Source organism: Panthera leo, chromosome E1 (assembly GCF_018350215.1).
Source record: "Panthera leo isolate Ple1 chromosome E1, P.leo_Ple1_pat1.1, whole genome shotgun sequence".
NCBI classification, from domain to species: Eukaryota; Metazoa; Chordata; class Mammalia; order Carnivora; family Felidae; genus Panthera; species Panthera leo.
The window spans coordinates 54,561,356-54,584,999 of NC_056692.1; the positions used below are offsets into that span (position 1 = coordinate 54,561,356).

The window sequence follows — 23,644 nt, forward strand, 5'->3', positions numbered from 1 at the left end:
GATAAAGGCCTAGTAGTGCAATTGCTGGGTCGTAGGGTAGTTCTATTTTTAGTTTTTTGAGGAACATCCATACTGTTTTCCAGAGTGGCTGCACCAGCTTGCATTCCCAAGAAGAATTTTTTTTTAATGTACTTTGCTTTACCTGCCAAACCAGATAAACTCTTTTATGAGTCCCTTTCCAGGTCCTTTCTGGTCTGCTTTCAGGTAATTTAGTGTTACTTTGTGTCCTCTGTGAGGAGCTAGTGTCCTGAGGGAGCTGTCCCATCGCCCAGAACTTCTGGGTCTCCTCTCTCATCTGCCTGGAAAGATGTCTCAAAGAGCCTGAGTGGTCCTGGTTTCTCACTGACTTCCCCAAGCACTTCCAAGAGTGGACTGAGAGCTCTGAGCTAACGCTTGGCCTGCAGGGTGTTTTTTGATCCCCGTGGTCATGATTGCTTTGTGAGACAGGATCTGTGCTCATCCCCATTTTCTAGGTGAGGAAATTGATGGTTAGTGAAAGCAAAAGGTCCGGATGGCAGGCAAGGAAACAACAGAGCTGGGGCGTGAACTCAGGTCTGTCCAGTTTCAGATGCCATCATGTTAACCATCACCCTATGGTGTCTCCCTCCCAACTTCCTGTCTTCAGGTATCTGTTATTCATTGTGCCTGAACTAGAGTTGTCTTCCTTCCTCTTATCCTGGTCGACATTTCTTGGTAACTTGTTAAAACCTGTTGGTAAGCTTCTGGTTCATTCTAAATGCAGCCTCCTCTAGCTTCTTATTTTCTTGTTGCAAGTGGCAGACACCGTGAGTGGGTATACCAGATGACTGGCTGATGACGCGGCTAGTGTTTCTGGTATCCTAGACGATGTGCAGAGGGTTCCAGTGACAGAAGCTTTGGGAATCAGATGTGGTCTGTGTCACCCCTCAGAGCTCCTCAAAGGTGGAGGGAGACCCAGGAGCCTGGGGGCAAGTGAGGCTAGGTCCCACTCCAGAGGAGGGTCAGGGTCAGCCAGAGGAAGGAGGGGCGGCCTCCATAGTTGCTTTAGAATTTGAGACTTACTGGGGCTCCTAGGTTTTTGACTCTCAGTTTCGATTCAGGTCATGATCTCACAGTTTCGAGGGTTCGAGCCCCATGTCAGGCTCTGTGCTGGCAACACAGAGCCTGCTTGGGATCCTCTCTTTCTCCCTCTCTCTGCCCCTCCCCCACTCATGCTGTCTCTGTCTCTCTCAAAATAAATAAATAAATAAATAAATAAATAAATAAATATCGAAAACAAAAGAGAATAAAACTGCTATAAAAATCCATGTGCATTCCCGCCAGCAATGAACGAGGGTTCCTATAGCTCCACACCATCACCAGCATTTAGTGTTGTGGATGTTTTGGATTTTGGCTATTCTAGTAGGTGGGTAGTAGTATCTCATTACTGTTTGAATCCCAAGCTGTGCTTTCTAAATCATCTCCAATGGTGGCTGCCAGAGGAGAACCCATGATTTACCTTGTCACCTGAAACCTTTCTATTCAGTGATAAAAGGGGGGCAATTGATATGAGGTCAGGTTCTTGCATTTCAAGCCAAATGTACAGGAGGAGACATCCGGGGGGCTCCCTTCATTCATACAATAGTCAATGTGCCCTGAAAACGGTGCCTGGAGTCAGTAGGTAATTTAGTTGCATTTGTTGAATGTATGAATGAATGAATGAATGAATGAGTGAATGAGTGGATGAATAAATGAGGGCGTGAGGATCAGACCTGGCCCTAGACCCATGTTTTCAGTGGGAACAGTAGCCTTGGCCCTCATTCCCCCAAAGTCATCTTTGTAGCTCCCCACTGCACGGTGGTCCCATCTCTCGGGGACTGAGGCTGACCTCCACCTTCAGAACACCTTCTGTCCTGGCCATGATGAGTTGGCCCCAGTCTTGGGGCTGCACAGATTCAAGGGTGATTCATGAACTCCATTGGAGCTGGCAGAGCAGGACATGGGCAGGGGGCTGTGGGTCTGATGTTCCTAAGCTAAGAAAAGATTTGAAGAAAGATGACCAGCAAATTAGGACCTGGGGTGGAGGAATTCAGAGTCCCCTTCCAGCAAGATGAGATGAGACAGTGGTGCCCAGAGGAAGCCCAGCCCCCAGGCCTCTTCGCTGTTAGCCTCCACGGCATGGGTTTAGGAGGACCCCAGGAGAGCTGTTGGGGCTGAATCTGGACCCCATTCTGGGTGGAGACTTGACTCCCAGACAGCCAGGCTGGGGCCCAGGGGGCACATAAGGAGACCAGCCATGAGGATCTGGAAGCCCAAAGCAGGTTGAACAAGCCAGACCGGTGAGCTGTAGGGAGAGATGCTTCAGAGGCCAGGCAGGGAAAGTGCTAGAAACTTCATCCTTTAGCCTCATTGGTTAAGAAAATATCATTCAGGGGGCACCTGGGTGGCTCGGTCGGTTAAGCATCTGACTTTGACTCAGGTCATGATCTCATGGTTCGTGAGTTCGAGCTCCACGTCAGGCTCTGTGCTGACAGCTCAGAGCTTGGAGCCTGTTTCGGATTCTCTGTCTCCCTCTCTCTCTGTCCCTCCCCTCCTTGTACAATGTCTCTCTCTCGCTTTCTCTCTCTCTCTCAAAAATAAATAAGCATTGAAAAATACTGGGAAAAAAAGGAAGAAAAGAAAACACCATTCAGGACATATCTGGCATCAAACAGAACAAACCCAATGCCCCAGGTCCTGGCAGGGCCCTTCCCACTGTGGTGTCCTTTCTGGGTGGGGCTGCCACAGCTTCTCCTGCCCTGACCAGCTTCACCCTGCTCTTGGTGAACTTCCTCTGTGGTTGCAAAGCTGCTCAGAAGTACAGACCCTCCAGAGAGAGAGAGAGAAAAAAAAAAAAAGAAGTAAGGACCCACGAGAAGGAGACTCATGGGGAAGGAGAAGTTGTGTTTCTTTCTTTTTTTTCTAACATACTTTTAAAATATAGATACATATATTGTTTTTTTTTTAATTTTGTTAAAGTTTATTTATTTTTGAGAGGCAGAGAGAGAATGAGACACAGAATCTGAAGCAGCCTCCAGGCGCTGAGCTGTTAGCACAGAGCCTCACACGGGGTTCGAACTCACGATTCCCAAGATCATGACCCGAGCCAAAGTCAGATGCCTAACCAGACTGAGCCACCCAGGTGCCTCAAAATATATACATTGTTAAGTTTATTTTTTATTCTGAGAGAGAGAGGGAGAGGGAGAAGCAGAGAGAGAGAGAAGAGAGAGAGAGAGAGAGAGAGAGAGAGAGAGAGAGAGAGAGAATCCCAAGCAACTCCACAATGCCAGCAGAGACTGATGCAGGGCTCAAACCCACAAACCATGAGATCATGAGCTGAGCCAAAATCAAGAGTCAGGCTCTGAACTGACTGAGCCCCCTAGGCGCCCCAGCCGTGTTTCCTTCTTAGAAGAGCAATGTGTCCCTGTGCTCTCCACTTCTCTGTCTCTGCTAACTCTGGGTTACAACATGTGCTAAAGCGAACACATGAGGAACTGTGCCAGTCTAGAGCTGTTTAAGGGCGTGGGGGCCTTGGTACCTGGCTCCTAGTGGAAACACATTTGCTGGAAAATGCTCCCTGGCCCCAGTACCTAATTTATAATTTCTGTCTTTCTCTGTACCCTGGACAGTGGGTGTAAGAGACAAGTTTTGCTTGACAGTTTTCATGGGAACCAAAGGGGTTCCCAGAAATATGTGTGTGTGTGTGTGTGTGTGTGTGTGTGTGTGTGGTGGGGGGGAGGTGTTCAGGACAGACAACAGATACCTACTCCAATGCATTCTCTTGGATGAAGTCCTGAGAGTAGCAATCCAACCACAGAATCTTCACAAAGACATAGAGGTTGTTGAATATCAACAGTAAGACACTATGCGAAAAGCTGGCATCAGGGCAGCAACTGTCAGTAGACTTGTACCCTTTTGGGCCAGCTGGCCTTGCCCCCCAAGAGCTGGTTGTCACCTGAATCTGGTTGCATCTTGAGGAGGCTGGATCCAGGGAAGTTTTCACAAAGGTGGACCTTTGGAGCTGGTGGACTGTGGACCTTGGGCCCCAGAAGATTGACTCAATGGGTCTTAGTCTGACTCAAAGTCTGTCTTCTCTGGGTGCAGTGGAATTTCAGGCCCACCACTGACCAGAGCTCCAAACCAAGCATCAAGTGGGAGAAGGTTTTTCATTGGCTGAAGGGCAAAGGGAAGGCACTATAGCTTCCCAGTGGGTGGGGGTTTTTCCCAGCTTCCAGGCTGGGCACAGGAATTCACTTCTCCTTTACCCACTGGTGAGGCATCTTCCCGTGGCCTCCTGAGGCTGAGAACCAGGGCCTACTTATTAGGACAAAGGACAGGGTGGACAAGTCCCCTAGGTGTTCAGAGGGAAATATTCCTCATAGAACCAAGAGCTGGAGCATGGGGAAAATGGTGAGATGTTGCTCAGAGGGCACAAACTTTTAGTTTTAAGATAAATTCTGGGCTCTAATGTATAGTATGAAGACTATAGTTAATAATACTGTGCAGTATATTTGAAATTTGCTGATGGTGGATATATTTTTTTGTTTATTTATTTATTTTGAGAGAGAGAGAGTGCATGGGTAAAGCAGAGAGAGAAAGAGAGAGAGAGAGAGAGAGAGAGAGAGAATCCCAACCAGGCTCCGCACTGTCAGCACAGAGCCTGACGTGAGGCTCAGACTCACAAACTGTGAGATCATGACCTGAACTGAAACCAAGAGTCAGATGCTTAACCAACTGAGCTACCCAGGTGCCCCTTCACCATTTTATTTTTTAACGTTTATTTATTTTTGAGACAGAGAGAGACAGAGCATGAATGGGGGAGGGGCAGAGAGAGAGGGAGACACAGAATGGGAAGCAGGCTCCAGGCTCTGAGCCACCAGCCCAGAGCCCGACGCGGGGCTCGAACTCACAGACCGTGAGATCGTGACCTGAGCCGAAGTCGGACGCTTAACCGACTGAGCCACCCAGGCGTCCATTTTATTTTTAAGTAATCTCTACAACCAGCATGGGGCTTGAACTCACAACCCTGAGATCAAGAGTTGCACACTCCACTGACTGAGCCAGCCAGGCACCGTATCTTAGACATTTTTAATCACTAAGATTATTTAAACAAATTAATTATTAAGATTATTTACACATCATCATTTAGGAGAGGCAACATCACTTCCCTCAGACAGTTTTCCTGAATGCCCTCCCCAACCTTGAGGTAGTTTCTGAGGCCCAGCAGCCCTGAGGAACAGAGGCAGCACCCAGGAAGCCCCAAGCCTGGAGGGGTGAGGGGCAGGGAGCCCTGGGGAGCCAGGACAGAGGAAGAAGATGGGGGGTGGAGGTGAAGGAAGGCCGGCACTGGAGCTAGGCCCAAAGAGACTCCTGGTCCCTCTTCTGCTGGGCTGTCAGAGCGGTGTCCTCCCAGGGTAGAGGGGCGATGCCCCAGAACCAGGAGCCCACCATCTGTGTGTGTGTGTGTGTGTGTGTGTGTGCACATGGGCATCTGTCAGGGTTCTCATGGGCACAAGTCATCCGAACCCAACCTGACTTAAGAAACAACCCTATAAACCAGAAGTCTGGATATAAAGTGTGCTGAGCTGGTGTCAGGGAGAACAGGGCTTGGGCTCCAGGCCAGCAGCTCTGACCATGAGCCCCATGGGGCAGGGGCATTTGCTGCCTGCAGGAATGGAACAGGTGCTGGCTCTCTGGCACCCCCTGACTCCCCAGGAGGGCCCTGAGCTCTGTCCCTGAGCTGTGCCGAGCAAGGAGGGTGCCCGGCTTCACCTTAGCACACCCAGCCTCAGTGACCGCGTCCTAAGGACTCAGAGGTATTTCTTCCACAGCCCACGTCTCCTCTGGAAATGGGGTCCACGGGTCAGAAGGTTCTGTTCATCCGTCTTTCTGAGCGGCTGTGTCTTTGGTGAGAAGATCAAGGACAAGTTCATGTAGACAGACTTTCGTTACTGAGGCCCTTCAACCAAAGGACAACACCAACCAGTATGAGCAAGATGGGCACCTTCACGAACACCAGAAGGATGTAGTGGTTCCTGCAAGAGGGGACAGAGCCGTCAGGCCCCAGGCACCCCAGGTGCTGTCACGCTTGCTTCCCTGACACAGTGGGCACTAGCCAGCCCGGCCAAGCCTGTGACCCTACTCTGGCCAAGCCCCGCAGCCCTACTCTGAAGGCTGCCATGAACCTTAATGGCCCAACCACAAGGGCATCTCAGAAGTAACTTCAACTTTTTGGTTTTTCTTTGTTCTGGGTCCACCTTCCTTTCTTTTTTCTTTATTAAAAATTTTTTTAACATTTATTTTTTGAGAGAGAGACACACAGAGCTAGAGCAGGGAAGGGCAGAGGGAAGAGGGAAACAGAATGCGAAGCAGGCTCCAAGCTCTGAGCTGTCAGCACACGAACCACGAGATCACGATCTGAGCGAAAGTCTGATGCTTAACTGACTGAGCCACCCAGGTGCCCCAGGGGCTCGTGTTCCTTTCTAATCGTCCTTTTTGTGGCTCCCCTTTCCCAGAGTGCCTCTTGGCACAGTAGGGTCCCTCACAACAGGCTGTGTGCCTGCTTCTGTGACTTCACTATGTAGTGGCACGCACTAGGTCATCAGGCTTTTTTTGTTGACAACTAAATGGGCAGATGATGTTTATAGAGAAAAAGATTCTACAGAGTGGCTTCCCGGGGAGGGCTGGCATGGGGAGACAGGGGTGAGGAGTGAGATGGGCAGGAGCAATGGAGGGGGACACTTTGGGCCTTGACCTTGGCTGTGGCGGCTCTGGCATCATGTGAGGGCACAGAAGCAGAGTAGGAGAGGCCCCAAGTAGGGGTGGGTAAGGACGGCAGCCACTCACCTGCTGTAGGAGACAGACGATACCCCTGCACGGCCATTGGTGGTTCTCCTGGATAGCATGCTCGCCAAGGTGGTCAGAAGTGTTCCCTCTAGACACGGGCAGAGTCAGTCACAAGTTATGGGCACAGACAGGGCACTCGTGCGCGGCTAGTGCCCTGCTAGCCCTCCCCGGGAGCTGCCCTGCCCCTGCACTGGGCATTGCGTCTCTGGATACAGTCCCCATGCTTCTCCCTTGCTGCTGAGTCTTCAGAATTGCAGCATAGTTGCTTTCCATCACTTTAAAGTGTGACAAGAAGAAATAAAAACGAAATAAGAAGAAGCACTGTACTTGCTTGGGGGGAGAGAGATAAATCTTTCCACCTTCTCTCCGCTTATCCCTCTTAGGTGGGACTCTTGGCTGGGGGCAGGTCCCTGGTCTTTTCTCTCAAGTGGGGCCTGAGCCGGGCTCGAGGACAGGTGGTTCCGGAAGTGAGGTGCCCCAGTTATTTGGGTGGTAAGGAGGAGGAGGACTTTGGAGGACTGGTGAACCAGAGGGCACATTCTGGTTCATTCGTGAGCAATGGTTGTAATAAGTTAAACATCTTCATGAGGCACTATGAAGACGATTTATGGTGGCCTACTTGGTCATGGATTCCTGAGTCACCATGACCTGTTTTTTTAGTTGAGTCCCAGGCCTGAGGAGACCCCAGGACTGCCAGAGGGGTCCCGTGACATTAGCTTAATGGTCAAAGCCTTCCTTTTGCCTTAAAGCATCCACTGTTACACCAGCCCCTTTCTGGGTCCCTCTAACTCCCTGCTCCCTCTTATGCAGCCAGGAAAAAATAGAGAAGAGAGTGACTGGGGTCCCACAGCCACTATGGATTGGCCAAGCTCCTGGGGTTCAGTGCTGGGGCCCTCTGGGCTTCCCCAGGTGTCTCCCCTTCTCCTCTCTGTGTAATGGCGGGTCTGGAGTGTGACTGTCAGAGAGTGACCATTTCCTAGAGTAATGTCTGCGGGCATCCAAGGTCAAGCCAGAACTCTGATGGGAGAATGTGGGGCTGCCAGGGCTTTCCGGTCCACAGGAAAGCAGGCCTGGGCTGTGGGCATCGAAGGCGGGGTCCACGTCCCCACCCCCACCCCAATGCTGGCCAGCCCTGCCCTGCATCAGCTGGATGCCTCAGGGAACCTCAGATGGTGATGGAGACGCTGTTCTCAGGCACTCAACTATTTTCCTTCTGCCCTCGGGCAGGAGGAACCTCAATCTTTCTGTCCTGAGCACGAGGGCCTCACTGTGTACATGAGAAAGTTCTCACCTGGCTCAATGGTCACTCTGATAGGTGCCCCGAGGTCAGGTCCACTCTTGCTGATGCCGCACCAGTAAGTGTCTGTGTCATCTTGCCTGACTTTCTCCATGGTCACTGTGAGGAAGTGGTGACTCCGGTTGTCCCCAATGGACACACGGTCTCCCTTCACTTCTAGCTGTGATTCTGTGGTTTGAACGAGGATCCTGCACAACTCCCAGTATGCTCCACGACACCACCACTTCCTATAGGTATCCCATCTTGGTTTATAGTCACACCGCACAGTCACAGATCCGCCCTCTAAGCCCCTCACAGACTCTGGGCCTTGGATGGAGAGGCAACCTAGAAGACAGAATCCCAAGATACATTTTCTGCTACCTGAGCTCCATGGGCTCAAGTGGCCCCAGGCTGGTGTCCAAGGACTGATCTAGGGTCCTCGCCTTCTGGGCCACGCCCTGGCTCACCCTGAACATCCACCTCCTCCATCCAGCTTCCCTGTCAGCTCTCTTGGTGACAATGTCCCGGCCTCTTGGGTCCCTCATCTCATGGGCCCTGCTCACAGCAACAAAACTCCCAAACCTCTGACACTGTCTTTCCTGGTCTTCTCAACTCAGCCCTCATTTAACCTCTTCCTTCTCTGACTGCTCATCTCAGAGGCCTCTGCTGATTTCTCTTCTTCCCTCTTTAAATCTTGGTGCAGACAGTGGTGTGTTGGTAAATAAATACTTAACAACTAGGCCTCTGGGGGAGAAAATCTCTGTCTGTAGCATTTTTCCAATTTCTGTAATGTAACTATTCCCACCCTGGCTGGTTTCAGACAATCGAGGCAATGTCACTGGCCACACAGCTCGAAAGAGAGGCCCCAAGTCAGTTGTTGTGAGTCAGTGTGATCCAGTCTGAGAACACCTCGGCAGTAGCCCAGGGTCCCCTCTCCAGGTCTCATGTTGTCCCACTTTATTACACCCCCATGGAGGGATTCCCCATTTCTATGATTTCAGTTACTGTCAATATGCTGATGGTCCCCCAAATCCCATGTTTGTGGCCCAAATTCTCCCCTTAGCTCCAGTCTACCATTTCCAGACACACACTATACATCTCTACCTCAAAATCAATAGTCACAGAACTAAATCCACCTGGAACTTGGTCTTCTTCAGTATTTCTTTTTTCTAGTGGAGGGCTCACATAGCATGCTAGCAAAGGTCAACTGGGAGTGGGACGGGTTAAGGACAAGCACAAGTGCAAAGGGTATTCTTCTGCTCTGGGGACTGAGCCAGCTAAGCTGACCATATGTGGCTGGACAGACACTCTTTGTCCTTGGCAATGATCACTTGTGCCTTGGTCACATGGACGTGAACAATCACAGAGAAGCAGAGGAACACAATGGAAGCCTCTCCTGACTGTCTTAGATGGAGAGCCTCAGGGCCAGGCCAGGGAGGTGGGGGCGTCTGCATGGGGCAGAAGGAGTCAGGTCTGTGGTACCAGGAAGGTGAACCTCTTCACACCTCGAACCTTCTCCCTGATGCTATTTTAGGTCACTTGAGGTTTGCATTTGTGGTTGGCAGAATTATGCCCCACCAAAGACGTTGATGTCCTAATCCTAAGAATGTGTGAATATGTCACCTTACAGGGCCAAAGGGAATTTGCAGATGTGATTAAGTTATCAGCCTTGAGGTAGGGCAATTATCCTGCATTATTCAGTTGGGTCTGAGGTCGTCACCAAGGTCCTTATAAGATGAAAACGAGGGTGTCAGAGTCAGGGGGAGATCGGAAGATGCTACATTGCTGGCTTTGAGGGAAGACAAAAGGATCATAAGCCAAAGAATGTAGGCAGCCTCTCAAAGCTGAACAAGGTGAGAAAGAGGATTCTTCTCCAGGACCTCTGGAGGGACTCCAGCTTTGCCTACAACTTGATTTCAGCCAGTCAGACTATTTTGGACTTCTGACTTTCAGAACTGCAAGATAGTAAATGTTGTCATTTCAAGCCACTAAGTTTGTGGTAATTTGTTACAGCAGCCTTTGGAAATAAAAGTAGTATTCCATCAGTAGAATGAGCTCTATCTATGCTTTTCAAACCAACTGTGTTTCAGGGAGCCTTGGTGGCTCAGTTGGTTAAGTGTCCGACTTTGGTTTGGGTCATGATCTCATGGTTCGTGAGTTCCAGCCCCACACTGGGTTCTGTGCTGACAGCTCAGAGCCAGGAACCTGCTTCAGATTCTGTGTCTCCCTCTCTCTCTGCCCCCCCACCCCACTCATACTCTGCTTCTCTCTCTCTTTCAAAAATAAACATTAAAAAATTTAAAAAAAAAAAAACAATTGCGCCACTAACGCACTTGAAGGAGATCTTGGCATCTTCATTAGTCCTGTCCTTCCCTTTTCCCTCTACAACTGGTTGGTAAACAAGTTAGTCAACTCTGCCTCAAAAATGTTTCCCAAAATGATTCTCTTCTTTCCTCCCCTCTGTTCGTGATGACAGCATGACACGGCAGAAAGAGAGTGAATGTGGACACAGAAAGACACTTCTACCGCACGCTACTTGGGAAATCTTGGGCAAGCTACTTAACTTCCCTGGGTATTGCTTCTTGGTTTGCAAAATGGCTGTGGTACTTTCCATTCTGCAGGTTGTTGTAACACTCAGGTACATGTCAAACCACAGACCATCTTTCGGAGTTTGCCTCACCAGTGAGAGACTGTCACCAAGTCAGGAGCTCATCTGGTGCCTAGATCATGGCTGTGGTATCCAGCAAGATTTCTCCACTGCACCCCCTTCTCCAGTGCCTTCTGCATATCACTGCTGGAGTCATGTGCTAAAACTGTCCCCATCCCGTCCTCAGCAGCACTTGTCATGAGCAGATCTCATGATCTCTTCTGCAACCACTTGCCACTGTCTCCGGATGATTTAAAACTCTTTAGTTGGGCATTCAATTTTTTTCTCTCTTCCATTTAGATCCAAGTTCTCTGTCCACCACTGTTTCCTACCCCTCCCTGCCTCCACTGGACCTTATAGCCTGATGCTCCCAATTTTCTCTTCTCTGACCCTTCTCAGGGGCCATGTCACTGCTCACATCCTTTCTTCCATCTGGAAACCCTTCTCCAAGCCCAGCCTGCCTACTGGTCACCTTGTTCCCTTTCCCAACCAGAACTGCTTCGTCCCGTGGCTCCCATGCCTTTATAGGAACCTGGATGCTGCACTGGTATTTTGTTACCATTACCAGCCTCTCTCACTGTCTCCCTCACTAGGACACTGAGGAGCAGAGATTTTGAGAGAGAGGGACACAGACAGACTCAGTGTACATCTACATCTATATCTATGTAGATGGGAGAGACAGAGACAGAGACAGAGTGTGAGCAGGGGAGGGGCAGAGAGAGAGAGGGAGACACAGAATCCGAAGCAGGCTCCAGACTCTGAGCTGTCAGCACAGAGCGTAATGTGGGGCTCGAACCCAAGAATGGTGAGATCATGACCTGAGCTGAAGTTGGATGCTCAACTGACTGAGCCACCCAAGTGTCCCAAGTTTATGATTGTTTTTACAAAGAACCTGGACATCAAGATCTTTGGACAGAATCATTCGATTCTGGCATGTGTAGGAAAAAAAAACAGGACAATAGTTGTTGTAAACTTTTATCAGTGGTCAGTGCTAAAATTGGGGTGGAGGGCAGAATTTCACTTCCCTTTTTTTTAAGTTTATTTATTTTTGAGAGAGAGAGAGAGAGAGACAGATAGAATATGAGCAGGGGAGGGACACAGAGAGAGGGAGACACAGAACCCGAAGCAGGCTCCAGGCTCTGGGTTCTGTCAGCACAGAGCCCGATGCGGGGCTCGAACCCATGAACCATGAGATCATGACCTGAGCTGAAGTCGGACACTTAACCAACTGAGCCACCCAGGCGCCCCCAGAATGTCACTTTCTAAATCATACATTTCTATTATGTGAGAATGTTTACAACATCACTAACAAAACAACTAAGAAAAAATGGTAATAAGCAGAAGAACTCAATTAGGAAAAAGGTTGCTAAGGGACACCAATGATGTAAATTAAAATCAAATGCAAGAGTCAGCAGAAAGGGCACCTGTGTGGCTCAGTTGGTTAAGTGTCTGGTCATGATCTCATGGTTAGTGGGTTTGAGCCCCGCATCAGGCTCTGTGTTGACAGCTCAGAGCCTGGAGCCTGCTTCAGATTCTGTGTCTCCCTCTCTCTCTGCTCCTCCCTCGCTCATGCCCTCTCTCTCTCTCTCTCTCAAAAATAAATACATATTAAAAAAAAGTCAGCAGAAATGGTCAGACATCAACAATATAGCTACAGTCCAAAGCCAAGACTCATTGTAGATGGTATTTGCCAACAATCAAAGAAGAGAGATGGAAGAGTGGAAGAGAGATGCCACTCCTTCAAAACCGAAGTGTCATTGACCATAGCTTTGTTAATTTAATCTGTCAGTAAAGCATTCATAACGTGACTGGGCTTGTTTTAAAAAGAAATATGTGCAGCACGCTTGGGTGGCTCAGTCGGTTAAGCATCTGACTTGCGCTCAGGTCATGATCTCACCATTTGTGGGTTCGAGCCCTGCGTCGGGCTCTGTGCTGATGACTCAAAGCCTGGAGTCTGCTTTGGATTCTGTGTCTCCCTCTCTCTGTCCCTCCCCCACTTGTGCTCTGTCTCTGTCTCTCAAAAGTAAATAAACATGAAGAAATTTTTAAAAACAAAATAAAATAAAAAGAAATATGTGGGAGGCTTTTATAAGCACAGCCCGTGATGGGCAGAACCACTCATCAAGTCTTTGTGTTTTGTCGAGAGTTGGTGTGAAGGAAGGACAGCCAGCAGTCAGCTCAGAGGAGGACTCGGGAGTGGGACCGATGGGTTTTCAAACCCTAAACTGTTTGAATCTCCATTTTTCCTATCCCTGACTCTGAGATGGAAATTCTCTCCCTTCATGTCAATCCCTCAGGGAAGTTTGCCCCATATGCATAATCCTTGGTGAATAGTCTTGTGTCAAAATCGAGAAAACAGTTGCTCTCTGGGTTGATAGCAAGTGACAAATGACACAAAATGGGCCAAAGGCAGCCAAGGGCAGGGCTCAGAGCAGAGGGGCTCACGTGAGTGTGGGATGTGCAGAGGGGGTTGAGCCCACCTTGCCCTGCAATGATGGGGCAGGTGTCCCTGCTGGGGTCCCCTTGCAACTGCACCAGCTCAGGCTCCAAAGAGTAATTTCTGGGCTACAGGTCTGTGGTTCTCTGCTTCTAAGTGCAGATGCTTACTGAGCACCCATCTGTGCCAGCACCCTGCCTTCTCCTCTAGGTTGCTGCAGGACCACAAAACTGAACAGACAAGAATGTCCTACTGGAAGTTGGGTCATTCTGACCTCAGCCCATCCACATTCATTCTTTGTTTCACAGAAGTAACCCCAGAGTGTCTAATGGCCATTTGCTAGTGGGGTGGCTTTTCTTGCATCATTGACTACTTCACTCCCTTCCCTCATTAACTTGCAGAGTTGGAGGAGGATGAGGGACACCCTGTCTTGTCTCTGCGGCACCCGGCCTGCCCAAGTCAGAGCAGCCACTGTGCCTCTCAGCCTTCGTCTGGAGGAGAAGACAGTGTGTGTGGCTTATTGTATGTGAGCCTGTGTGTGCACGTGAGTGTGTGTCTAACTCTGTATGAGTGTGTGAGAGCACAGATGTGAATGGGGGTGTTGTGCATCTGACTCCACTGTGTGTGTGTTGTGTGTGGGAGCCCAGGCAGCTCACCCTTACCCTTGGCCTCCTGCTGAGCTGGATGTTGGGATTAAGAGAGGAGCAGATGGGGGTCTCTGAACTCAAATGCACAGGTAGAGTCCTGGGGGAGATGCAGGCATTCTGAATTGCTGTTCTTTGGGAATTCTGGGACATTTGGAGTCCCGCCTAAGGAGCGTAAAAGTCACAGAGAAGCTGCTGCCCTCCCCACCCATCTGCAGGCATTATCATGGGCTTCCTCATCATTGATAAAATCAACAATGGTGGCAATAATTCGAGAATGACCACAGCCCTCATCTATTTATATCTGATCCGAATAACAGGGTCCCACAACGTTACAGCTAGGAAGGGCTTCAGGGACTTTCATTCACACCAGAAATCCAGGTCTTAGAGCAATGAGGGACTTGCTCGTGTCACATGCCCCTGTCAGGACTGGAACTCCAGTCTCCCCACTCCCTAGCTATGCCCTTTTTGGGGGATCCCTGTGGACCAGTCTGTTTTGCCAGATGGTCAGTCTCCTGGCCCAGAGAGAAGACTGTGTGACCCACACACAGAACATCTGTTCTGTAAACCTCTGAACTGTCCCTAATGTCTTTTCGGTGTGCAGTGGCTTTCCAAGGAGGAAAAGATACACAACCCATCTCCCATCTCCCACCTGGGTTCCTGAGCAATTTTCTCTTTGAAAGGCTTGATTCCTAGGCCTGGCCTCCAAGGGCCTTCGTAATCTTGTCTTGTGTGTTTCCAACCTCACGACCAACCAGTCACCCCATGGCCCCCTGCCCACTATGGGCCCCCTGCCCACTGTGGGCCCTCAGCCCACGAGTGCCCCATCCTTTCTCAAGCCTCCATGTCTTGGCCAAGCACTCCCCTCTCCCTGGAATGCTCTTCTCCCTTCTCTGCTTGAAGGGCTGATCCCTTTCTTCAAGGTTCATCAAACGGATGCTGTCTGTATGGTCCTCTTTTTAATTTTTTTTAATGTTTATTTATTTTTGAGAGGGAGAGAGACAGAGCATGAGCAGGGGAGGGGCAGAAAGAGAGGGAGACACAGAATCAGAAGCAGCTCCAGGCTCTGAGCTGTCAGCACAGAGCCCAACGCAGGGCTCGAACTCACGAACCATGAGATCATGACCTAGCCAAAGTCGGACGCTTAACCAACTGAGCCACCCAGGCATCCCATGGGGTCCTCTTTTTAATGGCCAGGCCTGTTTCCCTTTTCCCTTCACTTCCTCAGGGCCTGGTGTATGCCTGGCACAGAGTAAGACCCCAGTATGCTTTTGCTGAATAAATGAAAAAGAGCCACTTCTCATTTCTCCAGATATGACACTTCCCCTTCAGCCTGGGGTCGCTATCCATCCCCTGCCCTGCCCTAATAGTACGAAGTCCCCAGGGCCCCAGCCGCGCTCACCTGGGAGGCTGAGAAGAAGAACTAGCGGCAGCAGCATGGTCCTGCCTCTCGGGCTCCTTGTCCCTCTGGATCCACAACCGGAGCTCACACTCGGATCCCAGCTGGACTCTCAGAGCTCTGCCGGAGCCCCAGCTTGCACTTTGTTTGACTGGACCGCCTTTGAGTTTCTTACCTATTCACTTCCTTTTATAGAGTATTTCCTGCTTTTAATTATTCAGCAAACTGGGTGCAGTTTCTTAGAAGGGCCAGATCACAGGGCACGGAAGTCCCCACTACGTAGGAAAGAGGAGACAGGGCTGTGCAGAGTGAGGAGGGGCAGGATGATGTGTTTCTGCAGAAGGGTCTCAGCAGGATGCATCGGACCCATTGGGCTTAGGGCCCGAGGGGTACAATAGCCTGCATGTCAGCTCCAGAAACATTTCTCTACCACAGCAGTGGGTCCCAGCAGCGGGGAGCAGAGCCTCCTTCCCACTCAGGTGTCAGGTGAGCAACCTTGGTGCACTTAGAGATGCATTTGCTCAGGCATTACAACCAAGGGCATAAAAGTGCAGGCTGTAGGATCAGACAGACCTGGGCTTTAACCCCAAGCACCGCTTACAAGCTGTGTGGCCACAGACAACCTATTGAGCCTTTCTGAGCCTCAGTTTTTGTATCTGTAAACTGGGCTCGCAAGAGTTGTTATAGGAATTAAGTGAGAAAAGGCATGCAAAGTTTTGAGGACACAATCCTGGGATGGGGCTAGCACTCTACATTATTATTAGTGCCCCGGGTAAAGCTTTAGATGCTAGATAGGCAGTCAGACATAATAAGCCTAGGGCAGGAGGCTGAGAGAAGGCTGGTGAACTGGGTTCTCTAATTAGTAATAAAGCAAATTCTAGCCTTAACCTGACCTAATTTAATTGGGATCTTGATTTATAACCCAGTAGCTAAAACTCTTAAAGAACAGCTTTGTGTTTTTTTTTTAATTTTTTTTAACGTTTGTTGTATTTTTTGCGAGACAGAGCACAAGAAAGGGAGGGGCAGAAAGAGAGGAAGACGCAGAATCCAAAGCAGGCTCCAGGTTCTGAGCTGTCAGCACAGAGCTCGACATGGGGCTTGAACCCACAAACGCAAGATTGTCACCTGAGCTGAAGTCAGACACTCAACAAACTGAGCCACTGAGACACCCCCCTCCCTTTTTTTAAATTTTTAAACTTAAAAAAATTTTTTTAATGTTTATTTTATTTCTGAGACAGAGACACAGCGTGAGCAGGAGAGGGGGACGCAGAATCTGAAGCAGGCTCCAGGCTCTGAGCTGTTGGCCCAGAGCCTGACATGGGGCTTGAACTCACAGACCATGAGATCATGACCTGAGCCAAGGTTAGATGCTTACTGACTGAGCCACCCGGGGGCCCCTTGAAGAACAACTTTGGGGAACAGATGAAGGTATTTCTTCCCAGGTTTCCAGAGCCAGCTGTGGAGAGAGAAGGTCTTCCTGGAAGTCCTGGGGTCTGGGGCACATTCGGAAGGGCTGAGAGAAGAAGAAGGCTCAGTCCTGTAGTGACACACAGCATATTACCAATCTACAGTAATCAAAACAGTATGGTACCGGCATAAAAACCTCTAGATCGGAATTGAAAGCCCACAAATAGCTCCCCACATGTAAAGTCAACTAACCTTTGACAAGGGAGCCAAGAGTGGCCAAGGGGGGAAGAAGAGTCTGCTCAAGAAATGGTGATGGGAAAACTGGAGAACCACGTGCAGAACAACGGACTTGGACCCCTCACAAATGCTGACTCCAAATGTTGATTCAGACTTAAATGTAACACCTGAAACTGTAAAACTCTTAGGCGGAAACAGGGAAAAAAAACATCTTGACGTTGGTCTTGGCACAGAGTTTTGGAAATGACATCAAAATGACATCAAAAACACAAGCAACAAAAGCAAAAATTAATAATAAGTAGGACTGGGCTGCATATTAAAAACTTGCTTGTTTTTTAAATGTTTGTTTATTTATTTTGAGAGAGAGCATGTGTGAGTGGGGGAGGAGCAGAGAGAGAGAGAGAAACAGAATCCCAAGCAGGATCCACACTGTTAGCACAGAGCCTGACTCGGGGTTTGAACTCATCAACTGTGATATCAGGACCTGAGCTGAAACCAAGAGACTTATGACACCTGGCTGATTTCTAGACCACAAGGGCGGGGGTGGGGGGGTGGTGGCGCTAAGGAATGGGGTGTGTCTCTCTTGGTCCTGCACCCTCGTTATTTACCAAGTCCACACCTAACTGTGAAGGTCCCACCAAGTGCCAGGCACTCTTCTGTGGATACAGCTCTGAGCCACTGAAACACAATCCTGCTCTGACAAAAGTGGGGGGATTCACATAAGGACTAGGTCGACACACTCATCAAGATAAGTGTGCATGTTCGTGATGAGTTGGATGCTTAACCAACTGAGCCACCCAGGCGCCCCTCATATTAGAGTCTTGTGCACAGCAAAAGAAACAATCAATAAAATGAAAAGATAGCCAAAAGAATGGGAGAAAATATTTGCAAGTCATATATCAGATAAGGGGTTAATATACCAAATATATAAAGAGTTCATGCAACTCAATAACAACAATAAAAATAACAACTTCTATAATGTGATTTGGCTTGTTTTTTTTTTTTTGTTTTTTTTTTTTAATATGTTGGAGAGGCGTCTGGGTGGCTCAGTTGGTTAAGCGCCTGACTCCTGGTTTCGACACACGTCATGATCTCACGGTTTGTGGGTCCAAGGCCTGCATCAGGCTTTGTGCTCATAGCTCAAAGTCTGGAGCCTGCTTCAGATTCTGTGTCTCCCTCTCTCTCTGACCCTCCCTCCCTCCCTCACATTCTGTCTCTCTAAAAAATAAATAAACATTAAAAATTATTTTAAAAAGAGTATGCATTTATTGGATACATTCTTTTGTGTCTATGATACATTGCAAGAAAAAAAGTTACCAAAAAAGTTTACAGAGTATTCTTTTTTTAAAATTTAATTTAATTTAATTTTTTAAATTTACATCCAAATTAGTTGGCATATAGTGCAACAATGATTTCAGGAGTAGATTCCTTAGTGCCCTTTGCCCATTTAGCCCCTCCCCCTCCCACAATCCATAACCTTCAGTTTGTTCTCCATATTTATGAGTCTCTTCTGTTTTGTCCCCCTCCCTGTTTTTATATTATTTTTGTTTCCTTTCCCTTATGTCCATCTGTTTTGTTTCTTAAAGTCCTCATAGGAGTGAAGTCATATGATTTTTGTCTTTCTCTGACTAATTTTGCTTAGCATAATACCCTCTAGTCCCATCCACATAGTTGCAAAGGCAAGATTTCATTTTTTCTGATTGTCGAGTAATACTTCATTGCATATATATACCACATCTTTATCCATTCATCCATTGATGGACATTTGGGCTCTTTCCATACTTTGGCTATTGTTGATAGTGCTGCTATAAACATGGGGGTGCATGTGCCCTTCGAAACAGCACACCTGTATCCTGTGGATAAATGCCTAATAGTGCAATTGCTGGGTCGTAGGGTAGTTCTATTTTTAGTTTTTTGAGGAACCTCCATACTGTTTTCCAGAGTGGCTGCACCAGCTTGCATTCCCATACAGAGTATTCTGATAGAAATGTGGACAACAGCTGGATGTATTGGTCAGAAGGCCGTTCCCATCCATGAGGGGCGCTGTGTTCCCAGACAGATCATCAATGGGCAATAGGTGTTACTGGTCTTCATAATTAGGCTGACTCCGCCTGTCCCCCAGAGCCCCTCTGAGGTCTGGTCACCCAGAGGACCACACTGAGCATGCTTAGAAGCAGGGGCACCTCCAGGAAGACCAGGAGCAAGAAGTTGACGCTGCTGAGCAGGGACCTGTGGGGGACACAGTGACAGACAGTGAGCCACATCCTCAGGGAGAGGCCCTGGTACCCTCCGCTTTCCTTCTGTCCCTGTGCCCATGTCCTGAGGCCCCAACAACCCATGCGGAGATGAGTCCCAGGTGGGTCCATGGCATGGCAGCCCCACACTAGAGACTGCTCCCATACCCCTCAGGCTAACAGGTGGCCTTGAGACAGGACGGTGGACACGAAAAAGGGCCCGGCCCCTGGAGTGATGTGAGGGAGACCCCAGGGAGTGGCGTGGGACCTGGGCCAGGAAGAGGGTTCTACCTCAGCCTTCTGTATTGGGGGTTACCCTGTCTGTGGACTAGAAATCAGTATCAGGGTTATTTGTCTGGTGTCTGCTCTCCCGTAAACAGTATCTCCCACGAGGGCTCGGAAATGTTAGCTTTATTCGCAATGAGCATCTGGCACCTGTGTGGCACCTGGTTCGTGGCTGATGATAGAAGGGACAGATGACATGGCTCAGCTCTCACCTCCCTCAGAGGCCTGGTGTTCGACAGGATGCCACTCTGGCCAGGGCTTGGGGGGCGGGGGAAGGAGGGGGCACAGGGCAGGGCCACCGGCCCCCAGAGCACCTGGCCTGGGCCGAGCCCTGAAGGTGTCTTTTGTAAAACTCTTGATGCTTGCTCTTACCTCTCCCTGGAGCCCCATTTCTGCAGACACCTGAGTGGCGACTCCCTAAATCCTGCAGGTCCCCAGTGAAATGTCCTCTCCCTCGTGGTTGTGTATTAAATAGCTTGCCTGTCCCCCTCCCGCACGTGCCCTCCCCGACCCCTCTGACGGATTTTTTCCAAGCACTCATCATGAATACGCACTTATTATGATGAGCATGTTGACTTAGTCCTTGTGTGAATCCCACCCCCCACTTTTGTCAGAGCAGGATGTGTCTCAGTGGCTCAGGGCTGTATCCACAGAAGAGTGCCTGGCACTAGGTGGGACCCTCACAGTTAGGTGTGGACTTGGTAAATAATGAGGGTGCTGGGCTGAGAGAGACGCACCCTCATTCCTCAGCTCCCCGTGTGGTCTAGAAATCAGTCAGGTGTCATAAGTCTCCCCATGAAAGCCTCTTACCCGGGATGTCGGCTGGGACTGGGGGTCTCTTGTTGGATCACAGTGCTCCCGGTGGGTGCTGGCAGGGTCTTGTGAAGGCCTGGGGGGCTGGTGGACCTCATGATGCTGGGGGCTTCAGTGGAGCCTGAGAGGAAAGCACACATCAGGCCTGCCGCCCTCCCCCTGGGTCTCCCACTCGGTCAACTGTGTGGTTCTGACTCACAGAGTCCTGGTCACTCAGAGATTCCAGTGCATGGACAGAACACATGGCTTCAGGCTCAGTCACAGCCACACCACGTGCACCCTGGCAGAGGATGGGGTGAGGTTTACTCTGTAGAGATTGTAGGAGAGATGTCTGGGGTGAGGATCACAAAAGAGCACATTCAGCAGAGTCTGTGATGAGTGACGGAAACCCTGGCCCTCAGTGCACTCGGCCCCCAGAACTGTCAGCCAGGCCTACGAACCTGGGCGGCCCTTGCACAGTCCTCTCTGGGGGAGGGAATGACCAGAAAGAACGATCTAGGGAGACAGACACACACCCAGTGGACCCCATAGAAAGTGGCCTGTCTTAAAGCCAATGAGAAGAAGGTCTTTGCCTCAGGTCCCCAGGGACGCCTGTGGACACTCAGCTCCTCACTGTTGAGTAGAAACCAACAGAGGGCATGGGAGGGAAATGCCTCATGTATGAGAGACAAACTAAGACCCACAAGAAGGACCTCAGAGTTCCCACAGAGGAACCAGGGACAACAGCAGAAGAAGAACACGAGATAAAAATCCACAGACTTAGAGGGATGACCTTCATTTGGTTCTTAGGTAACAAAAACAGGATTCTATTAAAGAAGACTTATTCGGTATATTTGGGACCATAAGACCTGAGAACGCATTTTCTCCTCCTTCTCCTTTGTCTGAGGGGAGCCATTTCAGGGGTTTCTCTGGGTTCCCTCCTGTGGGGACGAGGTGCCAGAAGAAGAGGGGGAGGGTCAAGTTGGAGGGCGGGGTGGTTCCCAAATGGTCACAGAAACTCCAGATCAGGGTCTGGAGCTCATTCTTGGGCCGTCTCGAGGTTGCTGCAGACCTTGAAAATCACAGCTGTGAGGCTGGGGCCCCAGGAACCATCCATGACATAGTGATGTTCTCTAGGGCCCCAGGGTCATGGGCAGCCTATAAGGGTGAAGAAGAAATATCTGAGGGGTCCTGTTTCCCACTGGGAGGATAGAGAGATTCCAGGAGGAGACTAGGGTCCCTTTAGAGTAGACAGGACTCTTGTCAGGGCAGGAAGGCAGCTGGCCTCAGACTCGGGGCCTCTCCCATCCCCCTTCCCGGGAGAGCTTTAGGCTTGACAGTGTGTCAGGGTGTGGCATACAGAGGCACCTACGACAGCCAGGGGTGTGCTTGTGTGAGTGTGCAGACAACACAACACATGCACACATGAATGCACATACATCTAGACACACACATGTGGACACGCCCACAAGAGCACATACATACACCTCCCCGGTGTCCCGCGTCACCAGCCCCATCCTCTCCCTGTTCTTCTAGCCTACGTGTCACCACTTTCCTGAAGGTTCGGGGTGACCGGCCCCAGTCTCAGGGGCCCTAGTACTGGTGCTGGGGGATGGGTGTGTACAGCTCACCTGGGGTCACAGACACCACAATGTGGACGGCGGGGTCTTGCAAGTATCCTCCTAACCATGATGTATCGATCCCACACCGATATATTCCTGCATCATCCTCTGTGAGGTTCTCCAAGGTCACTATGAAGGTGAGGCTTGCAGGATGGTCCCTGATGGACACGCGGCCGTCCCTCACTTCTTTGCTTGACCGTTTGGTCTCCACAATTTTCCAAAAACATGGCCTTTTGCACCAGTATTTGGAAACTTCTCTTAATTGCTCTTCATATGAACATTGCACGCTCAGGGATCCCCCCACAGTGCCCGTCACGGAGGTGGGGCCACTTATAGAGGAACAGCCTGGAAAACACAGCCAAGTGTGGGCCCCTCATCAGATGGGCCTGGGTCAGTGGGCTTTGGGGTCAAGGTGCCTCTTGGGTCCCTCAAGGGCCCTCAGGATCTGGAGGAGGCCTTGGCAGGAGACAGTCCTTTCCTGAGACCCAAGGGAGAGGATGTCACAGAGTGGACAAGGAGAGGCTGTTCATGGTGTGTGTGTGTGTGTGTGTGTGTGTGCCCACGTGTGCACATGATGCTCCAAGACATCACTTCTGACTGTGACAATGACGTTAATGGTGGACACAGATTCCCTCTCATCGGTGCTGCTCAGTCCAGGACAGTGGACAAGATTCACCTGCTTCATGCATGGGATCCTTCTGGTCACTGCTGAGGCAGTAGCTGGCCGCTCCTGGAATTTTCTCTGTTCTCCCTCCTCCCTCCCACATCCTCCTTCCTTCCCCTTGGGTCCCTCTCTCCCCACCTCCCCCTGCCCTCCCTCCCACCAAGGGCCAACTTCCCTGCCCAGGCTCAGCCCCACTCACCTGGGACCTGTAGAAGGAGTAGAGCTGTAGGCAGCCATGCCCTCCCATTCCCCAGGGTCATTTCTATGGCACAGACGTCACCCACAGCAATGTCAGGCTCCTGAGGGGGAACACTTTCAAGCCTCCTCACAGAAGGTCTGGTCTCCACGTCCCACTTCTGCTTTCCTAGGCCTCTTTGGTTCCTTGTTCAGTCTGTCTTTGGTCCCCGCAGTCTTCTTCCATGGTCACTCGAACTGGTCAGGGTGGAGGAAGCTTGGGGACAGAAGAGCATGGGCTGGTGCAGAGCCCAGGACCTGGTGCCCTGCGTGCTTCTCAATCTGTGGACAGGTCCCGATCCGGGTCCAGGGCCGGCGTGGGATTGCCATCCCTCTCCACAGCCCACAGCTGCTCCTCTCACTATCCACATTCACCCCCACACTACGGAGCCACATCAGAGCATTTCCTCCTCAGTGGGCCACCCACACCCTTGTGACACGTCACTTCCTTGTGCTCAGGAGGCACCATCTCTGGGGTAAAGGCCAGAGCACCCATCAGTGGTGACCACAGTGGTGTCAGGACCCCCCCAACCTGCAGCTCCAAGCACTTCCACAGTCCCCCATGGGACCCCTGCTCTCCTCTAGCCACACAGGTTGGCACTGTGACCTCACATTCCTTCAAAGGTCTCATTTTGGGGTGCCTGGGTGGCTCAGTCGGTTGGGCATCTGACTTTGGCTCAGGTCATAATCTTGAATCTTGCAAGAGTTCAAGGCCCGCTTCGGGCTCTGTGCTGACAGCTCAGAGCCTGGAGCCTGCTTCAGATTCTGTGTCTCCCCCTCTCTCTGTTCCTCCTCTGCTCACCCACTATCTCTCGAAAATAAATAAAAAATTTTAAACAAAGGTCTCATTTTGACTCTGGGTTCCCAACCAGGGTACAAATCCCTCAGGCTGTGTTTCTCTCTTCTCCAGACACAGACATGGA

General features: G+C 50.2%; 2 protein-coding genes across 3 annotated transcripts; both read right to left on the reverse strand.

Moving 5' to 3' along the window:
* Positions 1–1,209: 1,209 nt before the first annotated feature.
* Positions 1,210–16,195, reverse strand: LOC122207285 (CMRF35-like molecule 7). 2 transcript variants are annotated; one of them, XM_042917342.1, is made up of 4 exons: positions 15,250–16,195; positions 8,135–8,464; positions 6,844–6,931; positions 1,210–1,991 (listed from the first exon to the last, which is right to left on the reverse strand). In XM_042917342.1, exons 1-4 carry the CDS (start codon positions 15,284–15,286, stop codon positions 1,925–1,927), a joined length of 522 nt encoding a protein of 173 aa, XP_042773276.1. In that variant the 5' UTR covers positions 15,287–16,195; the 3' UTR covers positions 1,210–1,924. The 2 variants fall into 2 exon arrangements, with proteins under 2 accessions (XP_042773276.1, XP_042773275.1); XM_042917341.1 differs by lacking the exon at positions 1,210–1,991 and adding an exon at positions 4,997–6,032 and having other exon boundaries at positions 15,250–16,191.
* A 2,589-nt stretch (positions 16,196–18,784) lies between these two features.
* On the reverse strand, positions 18,785–23,312 carry CD300C (CD300c molecule). The gene is made up of 4 exons (XM_042915104.1): positions 22,687–23,312; positions 21,833–22,168; positions 20,220–20,343; positions 18,785–19,119 (listed from the first exon to the last, which is right to left on the reverse strand). Exons 1-4 carry the CDS (start codon positions 22,745–22,747, stop codon positions 18,987–18,989), a joined length of 654 nt encoding a protein of 217 aa, XP_042771038.1. The 5' UTR covers positions 22,748–23,312; the 3' UTR covers positions 18,785–18,986.
* Between the last annotated feature and the right edge of the window lie 332 nt (positions 23,313–23,644).